Source organism: Panicum virgatum, chromosome 5K, assembly GCF_016808335.1.
Source record: "Panicum virgatum strain AP13 chromosome 5K, P.virgatum_v5, whole genome shotgun sequence".
NCBI lineage: Eukaryota > Viridiplantae > Streptophyta > Magnoliopsida > Poales > Poaceae > Panicum > Panicum virgatum.
Genome location: NC_053140.1, coordinates 19654331 through 19678130, shown reverse-complemented (window position 1 = coordinate 19678130; position 23800 = coordinate 19654331). Strand labels below are relative to the sequence as shown.

Below are 23800 nucleotides of genomic sequence, written 5' to 3'. Positions count from 1 at the left end.
GTATCAGAGCTAATTGCACAAGGGGGTGATTACTGGCGTACTTAACTATGTTAAGTAAACCTTGTTTTGTAAAAATTTTGAGTTTTCGAAAAGTTGACGTTAGATGCGCTAAGGAATAGAGTAGATAGTTCGTATGCCCTAATTATGTTCTATAAGTTAGGTGGCATCTAAGTATCTATTTTATTACAGCACTTCCAGCATTTACTTCTCGTTAAACCTTACTTTTATGCACAACTACTATTCTGTAACGACGTACCTACGCTGAGGTAAGCAAGGTGAGTATTCTGATAGTCCTTAGAATACCCCACGTGTTTCATACGTGCGCGGGTCCCGTATGATGAGCATACGAGGAGGTGATAAGGCTCAATTCAAACGAGCATGTCGCTATCTGCCGCCTGATATGGAGTACGGATTTCTTACCGTGTGATTGTGATCACGGCCATCTCGTAAGGCAATGTTACGAGGTGAAGACTCGTTATGCAGTTGGTCATAACCGTGTACCTTGGGACACGTGTACCCTTGGGTGCCCATAAGGCGATTTGTACGGGAAGTGAATATGTTGCTTCGGTAATGTATGCTGCGCTGCCCATTCAGCGTCGAACGTTTGGGTGCCATCTCTATAGTGGATGGTAATGTATGCGTGAATATGTGGGAAACTGCATATGCGTTACCTGTGTGGCGTAGGACACATGGGGGCCGTTCGTGTGTGCTGGCACGAAGGGTCCAGAAATGGATATTTATGTCTCTCTCTTGTTGTGTTGGTTTGTTTGCAGGAACACTAACTACGTTAGCGTGTTATGAATCCTTGATCGTAGGAACGACTAGTATATATAGGGAGAGTACGTAATTGTGCCACTAGTCGCCTTCGTATACCATAATTGGTAATTGTTTGGGTGAGAACGATAGAACGTGCATGCATCTTGCATATTCGAGTTGGTTGGTCGCTTCGTAGTTAATAGTTGTGCGACCTGAAGACTGCAACGTTGTAGCTAGCCGAGTTACCAACCTGCTGTTCAATCCGATTAGATGCGGTTTCAACGGAAGCAAACCATTTTGTTCTCTTGGTGAACCATATCGTGAAGGGAACGATTCATGCTGTGTGTTCATATTAATTATGCACATTCTTTAGTTGCATGGATTAGTCCCGATAGCGGAATTGCTAACCAAGGGATGGTGCTTTTGCAGATGGGCAATAACAACGCTGCTAACAGTGGTAATGGGGGTCAAGGAGCATAGCCACCACCGTCTCCCTCCTTGGCTCAGGCTATTGCGGCTCTTGTCGCCGACCGCAATGAGCAGACCGAATTGTTGAGGCAACTGGTGCAAAGCAATGCTGGCAGAGGTCGACAAGCACCACCAGCAGAAACTGACTACGTCGGTTTTCTTGCCACCCAACCACCTCTGTTCCACAAGGCTGAAGATCCCCTTGAGGCAGATGCTTGGATTCGCACCATGGAGGATAAGTTTGGCATTCTTAATTGCACAGAAGTGGACAAGGTTGCCTTTGCAGCACAACAGCTGAGAGGCCCGGCAAAGATATGGTGGGCCAATCATTTAGCTATGCAACCAACAGAGAGACAGATTCCCTGGTCAGAATTTAGAGAGATTTTTAGGGCACATTATATTCCAGAAGGTTTCATAAAAGTGAAAGTGGAGGAGTTTCTAAATCTGAAACAAGAGAACAAATCAGTGATGGAATATGCCAATATTTTCAATCATCTTGCACAATATGCTGCACATCACGTAGATACCGATGAAAAGAAGCAAGATTGTTTCCAAAAAGGGTTAAATACCGAGTTACTCATGCGTTTAGCAGTGAGAACAATTACCAGCTACAGTGACTTGGTCAGTAAAGCTATCCTCCAAGAAGATGTGATGCTGAAGCATGAAAAGGCGAAAAAGAGGAAGAAATTACCTATTGGGCCCTCTGGGAATGTTGTGCAATGCCTACGCCTGGTGTCCACTATCTTCTCCCAAACTCAACATCAACTACGACAGGGAATTCCTGAACTTGTGCCTCCTCCACAGTTGGAGCAAAAGAAACCCGTATTGCAGCATATTTTTCGCTCCCACCCTGACCCGTGCAAGCATCACCTAGCCGAGGGTTGCCATCACTCGGAGAATATCTGTTACACTCCACCCAAGCCGAGAAAAGGCTCTAGCAATACAAATAAGAAAAAGAAGGTGCCTTATATTAAGGATGGTTGTGTGAGTTACACCACTTGTGAGGACATGCCTGAAGGGGAAAACGTGATGGCGGATATATTTTCCCTCAATGATCATCCAATTAGGGTTCTATTCGACTCTGGTGCTTCGCATACATTTCTTAGTAAGGCTTGTGCAGATAGGCATGGATTGAAAATTGATTGCATGAATACTTCATATAAAATTCAATCCCCAGGTGGTCAAATAATCACAAACCAAATGGCAAGAAAGGTACCAATCAACTTGGCTGGGAGAATCTTTCCGACCAATTTTATCATTCTCCCACATCAAGGGATTGATATCATATTGGGTATGAATTGGATGAAGGCACATGGAGTTGTGTTGGATACTCAGGCGCATGCTGTTCATATCAATTCACGTGCACATGGTTCTACAGTGTTACCTTTGACCAAGTACAAGGCACACAATACAACCATAAATAAATTGGAGGGTAAAAGCTTAGAGTAGATACCTGTAGTGTGCGATTATTCAGATGTCTTTCCTGAGGATTTACCTGGACTGCCACCTGATCGGGACATTGAGTTTGTTATTGAACTCCAACCGGGTACAGCACCTATCTCTAGAAGGCCATATCGGATGCCACCAAATGAATTGGCAGAACTGAAGGTACAATTGCAAGACCTACTGAATAAGGGTTTCATTCATCCAAGCTCATCACCGTGGGGATGCCCAGCTTTTTTTGTGAAAAAGAAAGACCAAAGTTTGAGGTTATGTGTTGATTATCGGCCTCTAAATGCGGTTACTATCAAGAATAAATACCCATTGCCTCGCATTGACATTCTCTTTGATCAGTTAGCCAGAGCTAAGGTATTTTCTAAGATTGATCTTCGATCCGGTTATCAACAAATAAAGATCAGACCTCAGGACATTCCAAAGACTGCTTTCTCCACTCGCTATGGTTTATTTGAGTACCTAGTCATGTCTTTTGGATTGACTAATGCTCCAGCTTACTTCATGTATCTTATGAATTCGGTCTTCATGCCTGAGTTGGACAAGTTTATTGTGGTATTCATTGATGACATCCTGGTATACTCCAAGAATGAAGAAGAGCATGCCAAGCACATTCATATTGTCCTTCAACGTCTACGAGAGCACAAGCTGTATGCAAAATTCAGCAAATGTGAATTTTGGCTTAAAGAAGTTCCTTTCTTAGGCCATGTCATATCTGCAGAGGGTATTTCAGTTGATCCAGGAAAAGTTCAAGATGTGTTGGATTGGGAGGCTCCAATATCACTTAAGGAAATCCGCAGCTTTCTAGGATTAGCTCGGTATTATTGTCGATTCATCCCAGAGTTTTCAAAAATTGCTAAGCCTATGACCGAGCTACTCAAGAAAGGTGTCAAATTTCATTGGAATGACAAATGTGAAGAGGCTTTCCATACTCTAAAAAAGTTTTTAACTTCTGCACCTATCCTGGCTCAACCCGATACATCAAAACCATTTGACATATACTATGATGCATCTGGTACTGGTATTGGTTGTGTCTTCATGCAGGAGAACCGAGTGATTGCATATGCGTCTAGGTCACTCAAACGCCACGAGGAAAACTACCCAACTCATGATTTGGAATTAGCGGCTGTAGTTCATGCTCTGAAGATTTGGCGGCATTATCTCTTGGGTAGTCCTTGTCGCATCTACACTGACCACAAGAGTCTCAAGTATCTTTTTACTCAAGCTGATTTGAACATGCGCCAAAGGCGATGGTTGGAACTGATCAAGGATTATGAACTTGAATTGCATTATCATTCTGGTAAAGCAAATGTAGTTGCAGATGCGCTAAGTCGCAAGGCTCACTGTCATTGCATCTCAGCTATACCATTAAGCGAGTCTCTTTGCTTTGAAATGGAAAAGCTGAACTTGAGCATTGTACCACATGGCACACTGGCCCATCTAGAACTCGCTCCTACTTTTCGTGATCTAATCATCACAGCACAAAAGAAAGATAAAGGAATAAAGGAAATTCAGAGGAGATTATCAGAAGGGGATTCGAAAGTAAGTTGTTTCCACCAAGATAGTGAAAATGTGTTATGGTTTAAGAACCGATTAGTGGTGCCTAAAGATTTTGAGCTCAGAAAGCAAATTCTTGATGAAGTTCATACCTCTCGACTATCAATTCATCCTGGTAGCAACAAAATGTATCAAGACCTGAAACAACAGTTTTGGTGGACTCGGATGAAAAGAGAGATTGCCAAGTATGTGTCAGAATGTGACATCTGTCGTAGGGTCAAAGCTAGTCATCTCAGGCCACCTGGAACGTTGCAACCCTTGAGTATTCCTGAATGGAAATGGGAAGACATCAGCATGGATTTCATTGTCGGTTTACCCCGAACTCAAAAGGGTTATGATTCGATCTGGGTCATTGTAGACCGCCTTACCAAATCAGCACATTTTCTTGCAGTTAAGACAAAATACTTGACCAAATAATATGCCGAGTTGTATATGGATCGCATCCTATGTTTACATGGTGTGCCAAAGACTATCATATTAGATCGAGGGACCCAGTTTGTTGCTCACTTTTGGGAACAATTGCATACTTGTTTATGAACTCGATTAATCCGCAGCTCAGCCTATCACCCTCAAACAGATGGCCAAACGGAGAGAATCAATCAGATTTTTAGAAGACATGCTTCGTGCATGTGTCCTAGCCTACCCACAGAAATGGGATCAATGTTTGCCATTGGCGGAATTTTCTTATAACAATAGCTATCAAGAAAGCATAAAAATGGCACCATTCGAAGCTTTATACGGTCGTCGATGCCGTACTCCTCTGAATTGGTTTGAAGTTGGAGAGGACTATTTTTCGACCTGACATGGTTAAAGAAGCCGAAGAACAAGTTCATCTTATTCAAGAGAACTTGAGGATTGCACAGTCCCGTTACAAGAGTTATGCGGATAAACGGCGGGATCCACTTGTTTTTGAAGTCGGTGACCATGTATACTTAAAAGTATCACCTTGGAAAGGCGTGCAAAGATTTGGAGTAAAAGGAAAACTAGCTCCCCGCTACATTGGTCCATACCCAATTGTGGAGAGATGTGGTCCCGTAGCTTACCGGTTGAACCTTCCTGCAAAATTTTCGGCAATTCATAACATCTTCCATGTGTCCCAATTAAAGAAATGTCTGAGAGTTCCAACTGAAGTTATTGATAGTGACACCATTTAGTTAGAATCTGATCTCACTTATCCTGAGCATCCAATCAAGATACTTGATCGTAAGGACCGTATTACTCGTCGCACTACTATCAGGTTCTATAAGGTTCAATGGAGCAACCACTTGGAAGATGAGGCCACTTGGGAGCAAGAGGAATTTCTTAAGGCCAAATACCCTGATTTCCTAAGCACTCATCAAGGTACTTCACACTTGAACCTTCTTGTCTTATATTTTCCGTTATGCCTGAATCTCGGGACGAGATTCCTTTAAGGGAAGAAGGCTGTAACACCCCGGTGTTAATTTTTGGTGCTAATCATGTGTTTAGTCGCTAATCAGGGTTAATCACCGTCATTAGCGCTAATTGAGTTCGCTTAGTAAACATCGACTTAGCTACGTTCGCTCTCATTTTTCTCCCTAATCCGAGCTTCGAATCAACTTTCGCCCAAAAGCAAAGTTGTAAATCTTTTCTTCCTCTACAACTTTTATTTTGGCCAAATTTCAAGTTCCTATATGGAATTTTGAGTTTCAATTGGTCAAAGTCCGGTAAAAAATTTGTCAAAACGATCACTGTGCTACATGGTTCGTCACTGTGCTTGCCGCGACCGGTGATGCGCCGGCGCCTCCACGTGTCACGCACGCCGATGATCCTCACCATCCGTGTGCGCCGCCTTATCCGCTCCCAGCGCCATCCCTATCCAGTTCTACCCCCTTCGTCCTCGTCAAGCTGAGCCCGAGCACGAGCGGAGCTCGTCGCCGTTCGCCACTCCGACCACCCCCTTGCCGCTCCGCTTCGATTCCTCGCGCCCCAAGCCAAATAACCTCGCCTTCCACCTCCACCGCCACTCTCTGAGCCCGTTCGTGCCGCTCCCCGACCGGAATTGGGCCCGTAGACCACCGGCCACCATTGCCGCCACTGGAGCTCCGCCCCCTCCCGTCGAACTTCCTCTCCCGGCCCTCCTTAGCTCGATTCGAGCGCACGGTGAGGTTCCTCGCGACCTCCTCCTCCTCCCCGACCTTTTCCCCCTTGGATTTTGCGGCTGCCGGCGCCGGTGCACCGCCGTGGCTGCCTTGTGCCGCCGCCTGTGCCAACGCGGGCTGCCCTGACGAGGGCTAGCGCCGCGCTGCCGCGCGCCCCAGGGCCGCCTGGGCTCCCTGGGCGCGAGCTTGCCCCGTCCCTCCGCCGGTCTTGGCCGCCGCCGGCGGAACGCCGCACGCCGCCGCCGTCCCTGCCGTTGCGCGCCGCCGCCACTCCGCGTGCGCCTCCGCCCTACCCCCCGCGCGCCCCGTTGCCGCCCGGCCGTCCTGGCCGAGGACCGCCCCGCTGCGCCGCCGGCCGGACCCCGCCGGCGGGGAGACGCGGCGCCGCCGCGGGGCCGCCCATGGCCGGGGCCACGGCCATGGCGCGCACGCGCGTGCAGGCGAAGCAGGGGAGGGGGCAGGCTGGGCTCCCTGGCGGGTGGGGCCCAGTCGTCAGCCCCCCTCTTTTACATTTTTGTTTTCCGTTTGCATTTATTTATTCGGCTGAAAACTTTGAAAACGTGTAGAAAAATATAGAAAAATGATAAAAATTCAAAATAAATTTTGTTAGGTTTCTAAAATTGAGATCTTCAGAAGAAAAATAATGGAGCATGGGAAATGTCACTTTTGCCCCTGCTATAATTTTGGTTTGTGCGTAAGCTAGTTTAAATTGTCCCTACTGTTTGGGTGCTCTAAAAATTATGAAATTTATTCAGTAAATTAATTTTTGTATGTGTAGTTCACTAAAAAATTTTCAGGTGCATAGCCTATGTGCATGTTTGTGGATCTTTTGTTGCTCAGTTTATTTTGCTAGGGCAAAAATAAATGTTTTCCTTTTTGCAATAAAAGTTAATAAATTTTCTTGCATGTGTTGTCAATATATTTTCATGCTAGTAAAATGTTGCTACTTTATTCATGTCAGCAAGTTGAGTTCTTGCGTATTTCGCTTCTAGCCGCAGTTTTCCTTTTTGCGCTGCCAAATAATCTTCCTTTCGGTGTTATCCCTGCATCATGAGCACTTGTGTCATTTCATTGCACCATTTTAATTATTGTATGGCATCCTTTTTCATACGTGTAGACGTCACGAGCGAAGCCATCTACGAGTTGGTCGCTGAGCCGATCCAGGAGCCGCAAGCAGGGGAACCGCAAGCCGGAGCAGCCGTCGAGCCAGATCTAGAAGTCGCTAACCCCGCTGACTGGTAAGGCAAGCCCCGGAGCATGACCCTTATTTTAATTACTCCATGTTATATTTAAAGTATTGTGTATTTACGTTCAAGGAATTGATTGGAACCATAGATGCATAATCTTGGATACCCAGTGTCTTTACTAGTTCAGTTATCGCTGGCACTACTATGCTTAAGTAAACTCGGTAGAAGACGGGTGATTTCCTGTCACCCGCGAGATATAGGGTTGTTACTTCAGGCAGTTATATGAGAAATAATGCTATGAGAATGGAAATGGAGACTGGGCGGAGAGAAAGTTGGACATGACCATGGAATAAAGGAAAGTTGAGTCTCCGCCTGTGTCGATTGAGGACCGTACTGTTGCTGGCCGTGCTGACCAAGTTTGAACAGTACTAACCACATGCCGGAAGTAGGAGGTAGTCGAAACCGGTAAGATCAGTACCATATGTGCACCGGTAGGCGGACTTGATACTGTCTTCACTAGTGGAGCTAGTATACAAACTCATGGCTGACCCTTCATTGGTATCGATGGGGCTAGTAGTCCCGGGTCGCAGGGCAGTTCGCCTGTTCGGTGTGTATATGTGAAGGGTTGCCACGTAGGGTCCGACGGGGTCTATATGTGACGTGTGTGTTAGGTCCACCTTGCAAGGTTAAATCGGATCGATTCGCCGTGACTCGCGGTTATGAGAACCTTGGTCACTTCGTCGCATCGTAGTAAAGAAGTGGAATGAGACTGGAATGGAAAAATGGAGTTGTATTTTGCTAAAGATTAATGTGATCAACCATATATGCTCTAGAGAACTAGGCAAATCTAAGTTATAGCGGTCAACTCAATTGGTGCTAAAATATTGAAAGTAAGGATTCAATATTAGCAACTTTTCAGCAAAATAACTCCAGAGCCAAATAGCTTTGCATGTCTAGATAATGGGCTAAGTATACCCATAGACGGGTAAGTCTTGCTGAGTATTAGAATACTCGGGCTTGTTGTAATATATTTTTAGCAGGATGCGTTCCGAAGGACTTCGAGGAGATCTACGCCTCGTGGATCGGTCAACCACTTCCTCCGGGTTGGTCGGTCAAGTGGGTCCCGTCTTCTCTGTGAAGTTCGGGCAGGTGAGCCTCACATCAGTGGGCAAGATGTGAAGCTCGTCTTCTGTCGTCGACGTTATCTATCGTTTTGTATTTTGAAGCTTGTTTTAAACTCTAAATTACTTTCCGCTGCGTTTGGACTCTGAGGTTTGAATTGTAAAACTGGCTTGTAAACAATTGTTGTAGATTAAGTTGGTACTTCTGTTTTAAACTCAGGTTGTAAATGGTTTTGAACGCTTTTGTTGCCGGTAATCATCTGTGCTCGTCTTTTGGCGAGAGTTCCTGTGTAATCGATCCTGGTTACAGCAGGCGGTCTGAGTATACTGGTTGAGTGTAGTAATTCTGGTTTGAGGTTAAGTGTCAATTATTGCACTTGATTGGTATTATTTGGACTGTTCTGTGACAGCTGTTAGTGTTTACGTAACCGATAAGAAAATATTAATTTTCCTGTGGGTTTTTTTGAAAAACACTCAGGAAAATTTGGTACACTCAGTAGTGAGGCAGGGAAATTGAAATCCACAATTTGAGATTTAATTCTGATTATTATTTATACAGCAGTAGCAGCTACAATGGAATGAAATCACGTGGATACACATCGTACAGAAAACCGTAGAGCAGCCACATGTTGATTGATTAAGTATAGAAATGACACCATCAGTTTGAAATATCGTAGGTAAATTGGCACAAACCATACAGAATAAGGGCAATAATGTACTCTATAAAGAAAATCTGTATCTTTTAGTCCATCGATGCTTCAGCAAACAACCCACATGCACATCATATAGGGTTCATGTGGTCTTGCACTCGCCATCAGTTAAGACTCGCATCAGCTGGGTCATTGATGATCATCCATGAAACAAACCTGCAGTGGAACATTTTGCCGTTAGGGAGATAAGAGCAAACCAGATGCGACGGCTAAGAAGCTAGCACTAAAACAATAACTGATTTATATTTTGTAGCTCCATATGCTCCCTTTTGAATACGACTGAGCCACCATTTGCCCACAGCCACGGACTAACTTCTGAATATGCGAGAGATTCTACTCCACAGCAAGTCCATAGCACCTTTTATGATCATTGACGGCTTTTTCTATCCGTACGTCTTTCTATCAGCAAGGAATGATCCCATTCATCATAGGCCAAGAAAGTACAGAGATTCCTCCCCTTGTGCGCCGCCCCTCGCCGCACTTTCTTATCGTCCCAAGATATCCAGAGAACAAACCTCTCAGAGTGATTGAACATGAGAAGATAAAAAGGATCTGCTCTTGCTCTAAGAATGCTGCTAGCTGCTGCTGCTGCTGCAGGATACGTTCTCTCCATTGTTAAGACTCGAGTGAGAGAAAAGATCGGAAAAGGCGGTATCTCATATATAGCTCTCTCCTACCAATTAAGCAAACCACACGTACACCAGTCAGATTCCTTCCCCTGAGGGGCTTCAATCCCGGGCCACTATAAATTCATCAGGCTCTACCCAGCAAAGACTTGCGGTGTGTCTCACGCTTTCACTTAGTAAACCAATAGGGCTCGATCCTGCGCTGCTTCCAGACTTCCACACAATCTGTCCGCGCGCTGCGCAATCTCTCCTTGAATATCGAGGAAATCATGGAGGCCTCCACCGCAGACCACGGCAAGCAGAAGGATGGGGACCAGACCACCGCCGGCGTGTGTCACGATAGCGACAGCGACAACGGCAAATCACGGGCCGACCTCTACGCAGTCGCGGTGGCGCAGCGGGTCCTGTATCGGCCGACGAGCCGGTGCCGCGGCAGCGGCGGCGCCCCGAGGAGGGCGGCTGCAGCCAACGGCAAGCCGCCGAGCAGGCTCAGCAAGATGTCCGGCGCGGCGGAGGCCACCTGATCTTGAACTAGTAGCATTACTACAGACTGTTGCTAGATAGTGACTGCTGGTGCCGTTGTATGGTTGAACTTGTGATGGAGGTCACGTGGTGTTGTATGTATGTATAGATGTATGTATGTATATGCGGGTGATTGGAACAAATAAACAATCCGTAATATATGGGAGCGTCCATGCGTGGGCTTCTCTGTGTCCAGATATGTGCTACTTGGTTAGAGCTTTGTGATGCACCTATGGATTATCTATATCTATATTATAAGGATTCATGACAATTGAAATATTTCTTACCAAATTTAATCTTCTGATTCACCTCACAAATTTTATTTTTGGGTTCACCTAAAAGCACCAAATATTTCGCAGGGTATGGCAGGCCGAAAACGGTGCCTCCGCCCGTGCAATAGGGAGGGGGCGCGCCCACTTCGCGTTTTTTTTCCACCGCGGCCTTCTCGAGCCACCCCGATGTACCCGTGATGCTATTGGCCTTGCAGCTTCAACGACGCCATCTGCGGGACGGGTAGCCGCCGATTCTGCGCGGACGCCCCGCGCTCGACGTCTGGACGGAACGCCGCCTATCCCGCGCGGAGCACCGGCTCTCGGGGCGGGCGCCCCCGCGCGCGCGGATCTGAAACCTCCCTGCCACACCCAGCCTCCTCGCCTCCGACGGCGCCGGCAGCCCGCCGCGTTGCCTCCCCGCTCGCGCCAGCGCCTGGCCCTGCGCGCCGCTCCCCTCGTCCCCTCTACCGAGCGCTGCCCTCCTCCTCCCCGCGCCAATCGCCGCCCCTCTCCTCTGCCCTGCTGCCGCGGGGGCGCCCTCCGTCGGCCCCCTCCTCGCCGCCTCACTGATGCCGTGGGGGAGCCTCCCCTTCGCCTTCCCCTCCGACGCCTCTCCCGGTTCTCTTTCTCCCCATCCGAGCAGGCGGCGGAGATTTCGGCGGGGCTGGTGACCGACGAGGCGACCATGGGCCGGCTCTACCGGATCCGGCGTCGGAGGCGTTTCCATCAAGGACCTCCGCCTCCGACGGGGCCGCGTTGTCCCTGCCGCCGCTGGCTCCTCCCCCGAGTGCACCGCATCCGTGAAGCCCGGATCTGTGGAGAGCACACGCCACCCGAGGCCAGGGCGGCGGCGGTCCAAGCTCCTGCGGGTCACGTGCTCACGCTGTCCAAGCTCGTGCGCGACCCCGCTCGTTTGGCTACAGGCGGCTGCTGCCTTTCCTCAACGAGATGGCCAAGAACGGTAATGCCCTCTCCGAGTCCGATTTCCCGCATGCTCCATGCTCAAAGAAAAAAAAACTCCGATTCCCGCGGATTTGTCTTATCCATATGGTCCGGTTCCCATTATTTGTTCTTATATTCTGTCTCCATGCTCGTGCCGTCGTACGTATGTGCTTGCGTGGTTCACATAGCTTAATCGGGAATGAAGTGCCCTCAGACAGCGCGGCTGTGCACTCAAAAGGACGAGCTCAGCAGATCTGACTCTCGGTTGATTGATGAGCCTTTGGGTGAGACTCGCCTCGAATGTGATGCCATGGCTTCTGTGGAGCTGGTGGTGCTGAAGACTGGAGGAGACACCAAGGTGAAGGATGGCTGCGTGGTTTATTGAATCATATGACTTCCACATGCCGTAAGATATTCTCATCTTGTCATTTCTCTAGAATTTGAATTTGCGCAACCTCCCCAAAACACCACTTTAATTTCTTTCACATCCTGGACTTGTTTCTCTTTCATTTTGACAGCATATTGTGTCTGCATTTTCTGTCTAAATGTTTTTATACCTGTGTCCTTGTCATTTTGGGGACAACGCAGCTAAAAATACATCGTTGTCATTTTCTTAGCTCCAGCTTATATTTGGTCTGTCAGGTATTTCATCGTTCTACAATTCAGAAGGGGTGGTTAGAGATTTTGAGAAAATAAAGATGTCACTTTCTGCTCAGTTGGTTCGTGTTGAACGATCTGGTCCCCCATAAGTACTACATGTACAATTGGATGGATGGATTCTTGATACCATGTCTTCTGCTTAGATTGAGGAAGCAGTTAATTTTCTTCGGAAGTTGAAACTTCTGGCACACTCTGGGGTCTGTTCTCTTCTGTTATCATGCTTTTGTTTAATTGGATTCATATTTTGAAATTTTGCCATCATGTTCGAACTCAGGGACATGTTTTAGTTTTTATCAGATTCCTAAAGATCTCGAATTTGGCTAAGTTCCTCTTAGTCTCTGTGGAGCTTATCCTGGACTTTACCTTTTTGTTCGACCTGTCAAGAATCATTTAAGTGTACCTGGTGGAAAGCAAAATTTTGAGCTTATTGGACCATTTGAACAGGTTAGCTTTAATCAATTTCTGTGTTTCTTATATTACTTCTTGCCAATAGCACAAGACTTCATTTTTATATTCTAAATAAGGCATTTATGGAGATATGGTGTCCTGATTGTGGGGATGATGGAAGAAAAGAAATGTTTCCTGCAACTCATGAAGAAATCCATCCTACCACTATTCTTAGTGTAGTTGTCAATCTGTCACCTTGGTCTGATCACAACCAAAGTCCTAGGAACATGTACCAATGCCAGGTCGGTAGTCACATCTTGTCTTTATAGTAATTAGTTGAGCATGCTTGATGATGGGTAATGCGCTTCCTTTTTGGACTGACCAATCTTCATGCTTGTTTGCAGATGGCAAATCAAACCATGGGTTTTTGTGGACAAGCTCTAAAATTCTGTACTGATGTAAAGCATTCCACCTGCAGGTTTGTTCTTTTGTAAACTTATTAAACAATTATTACAAAAGAGCTTCATTGTTTGGTTCTCTAAAGTTGTCTCCTTGTAGTGGACATGTAGGCCGGTAGCATATGCATGTGCATGTTTCTCAAGGAAATTATTATTATTTTAAATCCTCAAACATATACATTTCTGCAATTGGTGCAGCAAAAAATATTTACAAAAGTCTGGATTTCTTTTACCTCATTATGGGTTATGAAATTATCATGAATAGTTAAAATGTTTCTGTCCCTGCAATTAAAGATTATGTCTGAATTAATATTACATTATGTCTTTTCATAGGAGCATGAGACAACTTACCGGATTGTGATAGACTCACATTTGCTTAGCTGGTATTCATGCATGCCATTTCCACTGAGGTTATCAGTTTTCATGGATGCGGATTCCGATGATATTATACTGTGTGACGTCACAAATTTTGATGTTATATACTTTGTGTCTAGATATATAGTAGAATCTGATGCATCTGTGTTTCAATTGATACCTTGTTTTTGGCACCTGCTTGCTTTCACTCATTCAATACTCTGTACATGTGGCTAATGTTCTATTTTATTAGTCATCTTCAAAGCCTTACAGGAATCAAAGGTTCATTTGATGCTAGAGTTTATAAGTTTACAAGGCAACTGAAAAACTTCTAATCGGATCCTTTTAACTGATTTGTGCCTAGAACTTCAGTGTGCTGTGATGAAAATCGCCAGCTCACAAACGGATTATAGTTCTAAAGTGTTTCCGGATTTTAGATGCTTTGGCATCACATGAGATCTGAAATAATGCTTATTGTTACTATGTTTTGCAGTTCTATCAAGGCCGCCAGGGCCTCGGCTACAGAGCTCGTAGTGTCGGTTCGTAATGGCGTCGGGGTTGTTGCCCGGCTGCCCAATGGTGAAGGAGATGAGATTAGGAGGAAGAAGGGGGATTAGGGATTGGTAATTCTTGTCTATCCTTTCCACTTGTTATCTGAAATAACAGTAGACATGCTGGAATGCCATAATCATGGCTAGGTGTTTAGAGAAATTTGTAATATCATCTTCAGGTATATTTTATACAGTTTTGGGTTTAGCTTCTTCTCAATTTGGTCTGATGGATGATTAGGCTGCTAAGGCATTCGGTCCCTTCTCCATTTAATAGGTCAAGGTGCGTTGTCTAGCATTGCTCCTTTTAAATGATGAATCACCCTGAAGTATCAGGCTGTTGGAGACTAACATAACACTGGAAAATTTTATTGGTTGTGTTCAGCATTCGTAACATTGCCCAACACTTTCAAACTACTGTATCACAGTTTCGATTAGTCGAGTTACATGTGGTGTTCTCCAAAATTGCGATGTCGGTGGTGTTTCTTTTTCCATAATTTCTGAAACTTAAAAGTTCTCTAGTGAATTTACTTAATGTATTCCATATAATAAATAATTCAAACTGTATTCGAATTTATGTAATTTCTATTCGTATAATATAATCTTAACATGTCGACATTTATACGTGCATGATAAAATGGCAAATTTATTATCTATATATTAGACTATGTTTTATGATACGATGCTAAGGGAACATATATCTGCACCGTTAAATTGTATCGTGCATGATAAAATGGCAAATTTATTCTCTATATATTAGACTATGTTTTATGATACGATGCTAAGGGAACATATATCTGCACCGTTAAATTGTATCGATTCAGCATTGAGGTCAAATCGTGATGCCTTGGAGGGTTTAGCTGTAAGTGTAAATTCTGGTGATAGGATTATGCGAATCTGAAGCAAATTATTGATATTGAGACATTGGCTGACCTCAGTATTCAAGCAGGGCAGGCGATGACTTTCTGTCGAATGTTGGTTGAGGCTGTTGGAGCAGTGCTTGATGAGAAAGTACCTCTCATATATTCTCTGCTCAAAGGATTAGCCCTACAGTTGCCAGATGAGGTACCTGATAAAAATGAGATTATTTGATTGCAATGTTATACAGTTGTCTAGTCGAACCTAGTCGCCATGACACCGATAAGGCGACTAGTCGTCGATCAGGTCGATTAGTCGACCCTAGTCGGTCTTAGTCTTCGCTATAGTCGTCCTATATATCCCACGATATATATGTACATGTATATGTACTTATATACTATATAGCAAGCAGGAACACCACAATGATAGTTAGTTGGTGACACTTGTGAGATTTGATGTTTGAACTGTCCAGAACTCCATATTCTTGTCCCACACTCCATATCCTTGCTGTTCTGCTGCTGAAACTGTAATTACAAAGAGAAAAACTGAAGTCAGTAGCTGAAATTAAATGTGTAACAACATTACAGCAAATGAGCAAGTAATTCAAAATTTAAAAAGAACACAACTAAACCAGGGCAGCAGGCAACCAGCAAAGCATACATATTACATAGACAATTAGACAGCTAAATAGGTTCAGTGTTCAGACATTCAGTACATAAATAGGTTCAAATGATAAGTTGATAATAAGCTGAACACTTCAGCTGAACAACACATCAGCACAGTACAGGCGGCGGGCTGGAGTGCTGGTCTGTTGGACATCTTTTGGTTTTGGCCTGATCGTCCAAGTAGCTAGTCAGACGACTAATCGCGATTAGGCGATGATTAGTCGGACGATCAGACATCTGATCAACAAAAGCTAGTCATTTCACTTATCGAAGCCAGCGGAGCGATAAGGTCGACTAATCGCGATTAGTCGGACGACTGTATAACATGGTTTGATTGATAAGTGTTGTTTCTTGCCAAGACTAATTTGGTTTAGTTGGTTGATCTGAAATTTTGAGGCCAAGTGGTAGTTAGTCTGTTCTGCTATTTTTTGCATTGTGACACGTGCTCAATATATTCCGATCAGGTGATCACCTAGAATGTCATGTAAGCATGGTAATTTCATATAGATAGATGTATGTCCAGACATAGCTTGAGTTTCGATATGATAAGTCTTATCTAAATCCAGATATTTTTTTGCATCCTCGTAGAGTACAAAAGAGAGAAATCAATTTATAAGTCCAAAGCATCTTCATTAATTCTCTTTAAATTGGCTTGCTAGCTGTCAGTAAAATTTGGTCATGGTCTGAGAAACACTACTCTAAATTGCTTCCACTTGAAAACTGAGAACTAAATTTTCCTTGTTAATACATTGGATATATATGTTTGTTCTTAGGAGCCACGTTTTTTTATAGAATATATTTGCTATGATTGGAGATATGTTCTGAGATTATGAACATCATCATCATGGGTGATAGTGTCTGCAATAGTTAAACTGGATGATTGGAGATGATTAGGATTAATTATGAAATTTAACTCAGGTAAATCTTCATCTAAACACTGCAATTATATTAATAAGTCAATCATTTGGAAACCCTGTGTTTATGAATTATTAAGTATATATACGGTTTAGTTGTCTTTGCTGCCTTTGTGGTGAGTAAACTATAGTGCCCAAACAGTATCTATGTCAAGTATAATTTGGCATTTCCCCTGTGTTGATTGAGATATGTAACTTTTAGCATGTGAATCGTGTTCCCTTGTTAAAATGCTGTTGTTAATCGATCTGGTAGATTGCTTCAATTATACAACTGAAAAAAAACTTTTTAGTGAATAAACTCAAGTGTATGAAAATCTGATGTTCTTGTGAAACCCAAGATTTAGATGGACTGCAATTTAGATGCCTTTGATTCTAATCTATGTTTTTAAAGCGGTAAGGCGAGGCGAGGCGATCCACCACCGCCTTATCGCCTAGGTGACGCCTAGGCGGGCTAAGGCGAGACCTTAAGCAAGGCGAGCCGCCACCGCCTTGTCGCCTAGAGGATGAAATATTTTTTGTTTGACTTGATGATTTAATGCTCAATTGACCACTATATCTTTTCTAAATATTATTTATTATTTCACATGTTGTACTTTTTCTAGGAAGAGGAGCATTATGCTTTTCTGTGAGGTGAATTTGCTCGCTATACATTAGCTTAGAGGATGAAATATCATTTGATTGGTCTACATGTGTCAGCAATGTATTTATTTCTCCCTTTATTTCTCCCAATGTCAGCATTGCAAGGAAGCGTCAGGACATCATGGAAAGCGTAGAGGGGTGGCATTCTACTTGCAATGATGTTTTTTCTACAATTTTTTTGTTTCGATGCATTGAAATCGTTTCTTTGCCTATTGAATGGGTGGGCTAAAAAAGACTGTTTGGCACTCTACATTGAGATATACTGTGGAAAGATGATCTCAATCATGTAATATGTGATTATTTGAACCGAGAGCTTGGAAGTATTGATACAATTGTACACTGACAAGCTATTAGTGTTGGTATTTTTGGTGTGCAAAATTCACTTGAGTTGACTTGATGTGCACTTTTAAAGTCATGTTTATTTCTATATGTTTGTTTTCAGATTTTTTTTCATATGTTAGTTTTCCGATAGGTCTAATTATACTTTTTCAGATCTTGGGAACATATGGCATTGATAATTTAATCTTATGAAGTTCTTTTTTACCTCTTCATTTATATGGAAGTTCTTTTTTACCTCTTCATTTATATGCTACCCAAACTTGGCTCCCTAGACTTAGGTGTTGTTTGTTTCTACGGACTTAAATTTAGTTCGTATCACATCAAAGAGAATCTTGTTATTTAAGAGTATTAAATAAAATTTATTTATAATTTTTTTGACAGATAAGTGATAATTCATGACACGAATCTAATAAGCCTAATTAATACATGATTTGCAACAGTAATAATATAATAACTATTCACTAATTATGGATTAATATACCTCATTAGATTCGTCTCGCAGATTAACCCTAGGGTTCTGCACTTGGTTTTATAATAAAACTTTATCTAATACTTTAAATACTAATATTCTCTTTGATGTGACAGAAATTAAAATTTAGCCTCTAGAACCAAACAACTCTTAACTGCGTGTAGGTATATGCATTGCAAAAATTATAGACAAATTATTGAAATACTTATGATTGTAAGTAGGTGCATATATTTGAATTAATGAATTCTATAAAAAGCAACACATGATCCGAGAAATTAACAAGTGTATTTCATGTTTTAACCATGCTAAATTTATTTATGATAGTTTTCAATAGTTATTTGATGTCATCCAACCCATTTTTAAGTAATTTAACTTTAAATATGCGCCACTATCTTCACTATGCAGTGAATAGAACGCAATGCATTATTAGAAAACAGTTGTGTTCGTAGCGGTATCATGTTCCAAACATATTTTTATAATTATATACTTATACATTCCATTATACACTTTCCTATACATAACATTTACCTATTTTTATAATTATATATTTTTTCATAGATTGAATATTTTGTCTATTTTTACCATAATTGAGACCTCGGTACTTGTTTTCACCATATATAATTTTTTAAAATGCTTGTTGCGACTAAAATTTAATGTAGTTATTTTTTTTTGCAATATTGTGCCACGTATACCCTACTAGTCCCGGTAAGGCCCCATAGGCCATAGGACGCTACGTTGATATAGGTATTCATTTGGAAGCTGGTGACTCGATCAGCACTTCTGGAAAGGTTTGCTAAAAGTTAGAGAAGATTTCTTGGATTGCGGAACTTCCAAAACTAAAGATAGATCACAAAATTTTTTTTGGGTGGACGCTTATTAGTTAGGCTGTGTTTAGATCTTTACGGATAAAATTTTTGAAACAGAATCTTGCTATTTCGAAGTACTAAATAAAATCTATTTACAAAACTTTTTGCACGGATGGATTATAAATCGCGAGATGAATCTAATGAGCCTAATATATTGATAAAAAACTATAAGAATTTTTTTAAATGTATTGTGATGACCACTATAATCCCGGAAAAATTAAAATTCAACTTGTGTATGGAGAAATAAAAAAAGATAAATTGTATTATGGCTTAGTTTATGAGGTAAATTGAACAAGTTATAGTTTTTAGGGTTACTGGTACTTTGGCTATACTTGGAGGAAGTAAATTAACTTTGTCCTTTAAATTAGTATATAAAACTAAATGACCTACATTTTTGCCACACCCACCCGGGATGCGATATCTTTTCGAATGTGTTTATCCATGCTTAGGTTTTATCAGAATTTTATAGATTTTTTAGATAATTATTCTCTTTTCTTCCTAAGTGTTAAAAACTGATATATCAGCCGTGTTCACAGTCAAGGGCAATCTAGATGCTCGTATGACAACATAACTTGAAGATGTGCTTTAGTTTTAGTTATTTATTATTCTATCATCTCCTTTCTTGTTGTTCATCTATATTTTATCATAATATATGATCACTACAAGAATCGTTAGTTTTGCTGAGAGTTTTACTCAAGTGGCCAAGGGTGATGACCTCGATCGTATATTGTTTTTTGCTGCAGTTGCCGGCAGTGTTCTAGTGTAACAGAACAATTTCCCAAGAGAGTGAAAGTGATTCCCAGACTAACTATTCCCGACCTACAACATCTGAGGACATCTGATAAAAGTATTTGATTCGTCGGCCACTTTGATCGGTACTCTCAGCATTGGGGTTAATCCAGTCGTGGATGCACCCCACTAGCTCATATCTTAGTAAATAGGTTTCTAATAATATTTCACTACTAGAAAAAGAGCCATGAGCACCGGTTCCAAAGAGCCTTAGGTGCCGGATTTCGAACCGGTACCCCGAAACCGGAACCAAAAGCGTCGATCTAAGACACCGGGTTTTTCAACCGGTGCCTAAGTTCTTCTTTGGTACCGGTTGGAAATAACAACCGGTACCAAAGGCCACCATGCTCGTTCCATCGTGTCCTCTCCCGTTCCCTCGCATCCTCTCCCGTTCCCCTCACACCCTCACCCGTCATTCTAAGAATCAACCACAAAATATAGATACAATCCATAGATTTCGCAAATCATTCGAAGAATCGATCACAAGATAGATACAATCCATACAATTCCACATGCATCTCTATTTCAAAAAAGTAAGAAAAAAGAAAAAAAAATCACCCACGGCGGCGGCTTCTCGCTCGCCCACTGGGACTCCTCGGCGGCCGCCCACACTTCACGGCTCGACGCGGAGCTGCTCGCCGCCGCAGAGGCCCTCGCCGGCCGCGCGGAGCGGCTCACCCGCCGCTCGTCGTTGCTCGCCACCGGGTGGACCCGCTCGCCGCCGGGTAGAGCTGCTCGCCCCACGGGGGCTAGCTCCCATGGCCGGCTCCTGTGTGGAGCTTCTCGCCGGCCCCGCGGCGCCAGCCACGCGGATCCGCTCGCCGTTGCTCGCCGCCGAGTGGACCCGCTTGCCGCCAGGTAGAGTTGCTCGCCCCACGGGGGCTAGCTCCCACGGTCGTCTCGCGTGCTGAGCTGCGGTCACAAATTAAACCAATTAATTTTGCTACGAAGAGGAAAGCAAGCAAGAACAACGGCCACGTGAGTGCATACATAGCTTGCCTGGATAGCTTCCGATATGAAGCTGGGGACCTAACCGGAGGTGCCGAACTCCAAGATCTTCTGCATGGCGGCAAGCGGAGCCCGCGCACTCTGCGGCGGCGGCGGCCGGCGCACCACGGCAGCGCCTGGCGGCGGCAGCGGCCAGCGGCTAGGTGCCCGCACGCCCGGCAGCTCCTCGCGCTCTGTGGCAAGCGGAGCCCGCGCGCTCCGCGGCAGCGGCTAGCTGCCCGCACGTCCGGCTTCTTCAGCGAGAGGATAAGGCAGAGAGAGATGAGAGGTGGAGAAATGAGAGGGGTAGAGATAAGAGTGAGGAGTCGTCAGGGACTTGGAAATATCGAGAAGCGAGAGGCCGGTTTTTGGTACCGGGTGATCATTTGCACCGGTGCCTATGTCGAGGGCTAGCATAGGCACCGGGTCATGGCATGACCCGGTGCTAATGTCTACTTCATAAGCACCGGGTCGTGCCAGCATCTGGTGCCATTGATGCATGGTCAATTTGGTACCAGCTCATGGAATTAACCGGTGCCTTTGTTTGTGCATTGACACCGGTTTGTGCTGTGGTGTGTCTTGCTAGCGCTCGACGCAGGCCTAAAGTACCGGCTATTGTTGCAACCTGTACAGATGCCTCATATTAGTACCGGTTCATGCAACAAATAGTACTTTTGGCTTGGATCTTTAGCCTGTTTTCTAGTAGTGTTTTAACGTCAAATAAACACTAGCAAATGCACAAGACCCATCACCGTTGGCTTAAAAACAGCATCACCGCTGGTTCGAAGACTCGTTTGATTAGGGTCGTTTGATTAGGTTCAGAGAATTTAGGAGGTGTTTGGTTTATAGCCATACTTTGTCACACCTAATTTTAGGTAAGTTTTATCAAATTGGTAGATGTTTGGTTGGTAACCAAGCTTAGACAAAATTCATTTAAACCCCACATGTCATAGGTAAGAAAAAGTGTAGCAAAATTCTCTTAGACAAGAAATGTGTGGTGGCCATATTTTTTGCCACACTTGCCTAAGTGTGGCAAAATATGGTGGACAACCAAACATGCCCTCACCACACTTTTGATATGGTTGTGAATGTCAATATTGCAGTATGGGTGCGTTTAGTTCCCAAAAATTTTCACCCAAAAATTTTCACATTCCCTTTGAACACATGTATGAAGTACTAAATGTAATTAAATAATAAAACTAATTACACAGTTAGGATGTACACGTCGAGACGAATTTTTCGAGCATAATTAGTACATGATTAGTTATAAGTGCTACAGTAACCCACATGTGCTAATGATGCGGTCAAAGGCTTTAAAAGATTCGTCTCGCGGTTTCCAAGTGAGTTCTGAAATTAGTTTTTTAATTAGTGTCCGAAAAACCCTCCCGACATCTGGTTAAAGTGTCGATTTGACATCCAAAATTTTTTGTTTTTGGAACTAAACGGTGCCATATATTAACCGTGTCCGTCGGCAGAAGCACGTAGTTCGGCGGCGCAGAGCAACACGTGACGATCTCGCGATCCGATTCGCGGTACGGACGTACGGTGTGGTGACCGGTGACCACCTCGTCGACTCGACTCCCTGTAGCTTGTCCCGATCCCACTCCGACTCGGCGTCGTCGGGCCGCGATACATATGTGCGGCCGCGCGCCGTCGTCCGCCTCCCCCAACTGGCCTTCTACCGGAAGCGCGCTCGAAGCAGCCTCGGTCCATCCGATCGATCGATCAAGTTCTCGTGATCTCTCGGTTGAGACAAAACTAGTTGAAGCAAAGCCAAGGTCGTAAAGGGCTCCAAGAATCGACAGCTAAAGCTAGTTGAAGCAAAGCCAAGGTCGTAAAGGGCTCCAAGAATCTACAGCTAGCTAGCAAATAGCAGGAGATGATGTTCTTCGGTTTCGGGGGACGACGACGACCCGCTTACCATGGCGGCGGCGGCAGCAGGTTCGAGCACACCTACCGCTGCTACCCGGCGTCCTCCGCCGCCAGGCCGCACCTGGAGACCGGCGACAAGGTGCTCCTGCCGGCGTCCGCGCTCCACCGCCTGGCGTCCCTCCGCATCGACTACCCCATGCAATTCGAGCTCCGCGGCTGCAGCAACGCCAACGCCGCCAGCGGCGACGCCAACGACGCCACCGGCGGCGCGACGGCCGCCGCCCAAGCATCCGACCCGCGGACCTCGCATTGCGGCGTGCTGGAGTTCGTCGCCGACGAAGGCACGGTGGTGATGCCGGGGTGGATGATGGAGAACCTGCGGCTGCGGGCGGGCGACGCCGTCCGCGTGCGGAGCGCGTCGCTCCCCAAGGGCACCTACGTCAAGCTGCGGCCGCACGCGGCCGCCTTCCTGGACGTCTCCAACCTCAAGGCCGTCCTGGAGAAGACGCTGCGGGCCTTCTCGTGCTTCACCACGGGGGACACCATCGCGGTCGCCTACAACAACCGGAGCAACCGCGTCGACATCGTCGAGATGAGGCCGGCGACGGCGGTCAGCATCGTCGACACGGACTGCGAGGTGGACTTCGCGCCGCCGCTTGACTACAGGGAGCCCGAGAAACCGCAGCAACCTACGGCTTCACCTTCTGAAGCTGGAGACGACGATGCTGTGGCTAAAGATGATGAGACTCCAGAGTTCAGACCGTTTACTGGTTCCGGGAAAAGATTGGATGGTAACGCCTCGGAGCTACAAGCAGCGTCGGAGGCTCCTTCCACCATTGCAGCACGCTCTGCAGCGCATTCAGATTCAAACGGAAGAGGAAAAAAGCAGCAAACGTCGTCTGTGGCACCGGCAGCTTCTGGAGCGAGCAGCTCATCCGCTCGTCAGAAAACAGGGAAGCTTGTGTTCGGTTCGAGGCCTCGTTTGGATGCGTAGCACAAAATGTGAGTCATTAAATGAAGTTTATTTGTAAAAAATTTTTACGGATGTGTGTAATTTTTCGCGATGAATCTAATGATGGTAATTAATCTATGATTGGCTACAATAATGCTACAGTAACTATTTTCTAATCATATGGTCAAAGTCTTCATTAGATTCGTCTCGCGAAGTAGCGCAGGGATCGTGGAGTTAGTTTTGTAAAATAATTTTATTTAATACCTCTAATTATTGGTCAAAATAAACTACAATGTTTTGTGCTAGCGAA

The 23800-nt window shown here is 44.6% G+C and overlaps 1 protein-coding gene and 2 long non-coding RNA genes across 13 annotated transcripts; 2 read left to right on the top strand and 1 right to left on the bottom strand.

Annotated features, from left to right (window-relative positions):
- Window positions 1-10978: 10978 nt before the first annotated feature.
- On the top strand, window positions 10979-17613 carry LOC120706850. Of its 11 annotated transcripts, none has more exons than XR_005688471.1 (10): window positions 11003-11752; window positions 11922-12139; window positions 12376-12590; window positions 12691-12837; window positions 12918-13082; window positions 13185-13258; window positions 14086-14423; window positions 15090-15205; window positions 17180-17207; window positions 17313-17613. It is a non-coding gene; the product is annotated as an uncharacterized LOC120706850 (long non-coding RNA). The 11 variants fall into 11 exon arrangements; XR_005688475.1 differs by having other exon boundaries at window positions 11006-11752; window positions 14086-14215; window positions 15095-15205; XR_005688474.1 differs by having other exon boundaries at window positions 11006-11752; window positions 14086-14215.
- Window positions 17614-20105: 2492 nt separating this feature from the next.
- On the bottom strand, window positions 20106-21073 carry LOC120710583. Its single transcript, XR_005689941.1, has 2 exons — window positions 20670-21073; window positions 20106-20591 (listed from the first exon to the last, which is right to left on the bottom strand). It is a non-coding gene; the product is annotated as an uncharacterized LOC120710583 (long non-coding RNA).
- Window positions 21074-22347: 1274 nt separating this feature from the next.
- LOC120710582 (ubiquitin recognition factor in ER-associated degradation protein 1-like) lies at window positions 22348-23596 on the top strand. The gene has a single exon (XM_039996225.1). It carries the CDS (start codon window positions 22546-22548, stop codon window positions 23530-23532), a length of 987 nt encoding a protein of 328 aa, XP_039852159.1. The 5' UTR covers window positions 22348-22545; the 3' UTR covers window positions 23533-23596.
- Window positions 23597-23800: the final 204 nt, after the last annotated feature.

Coding starts and splice junctions, on each gene's coding strand:
- LOC120710582 (XM_039996225.1), top strand. CDS start 22,546: ATGATGTTCTTCGGTTTCGGGGGACGACGACGACCCGCTTACCATGGC.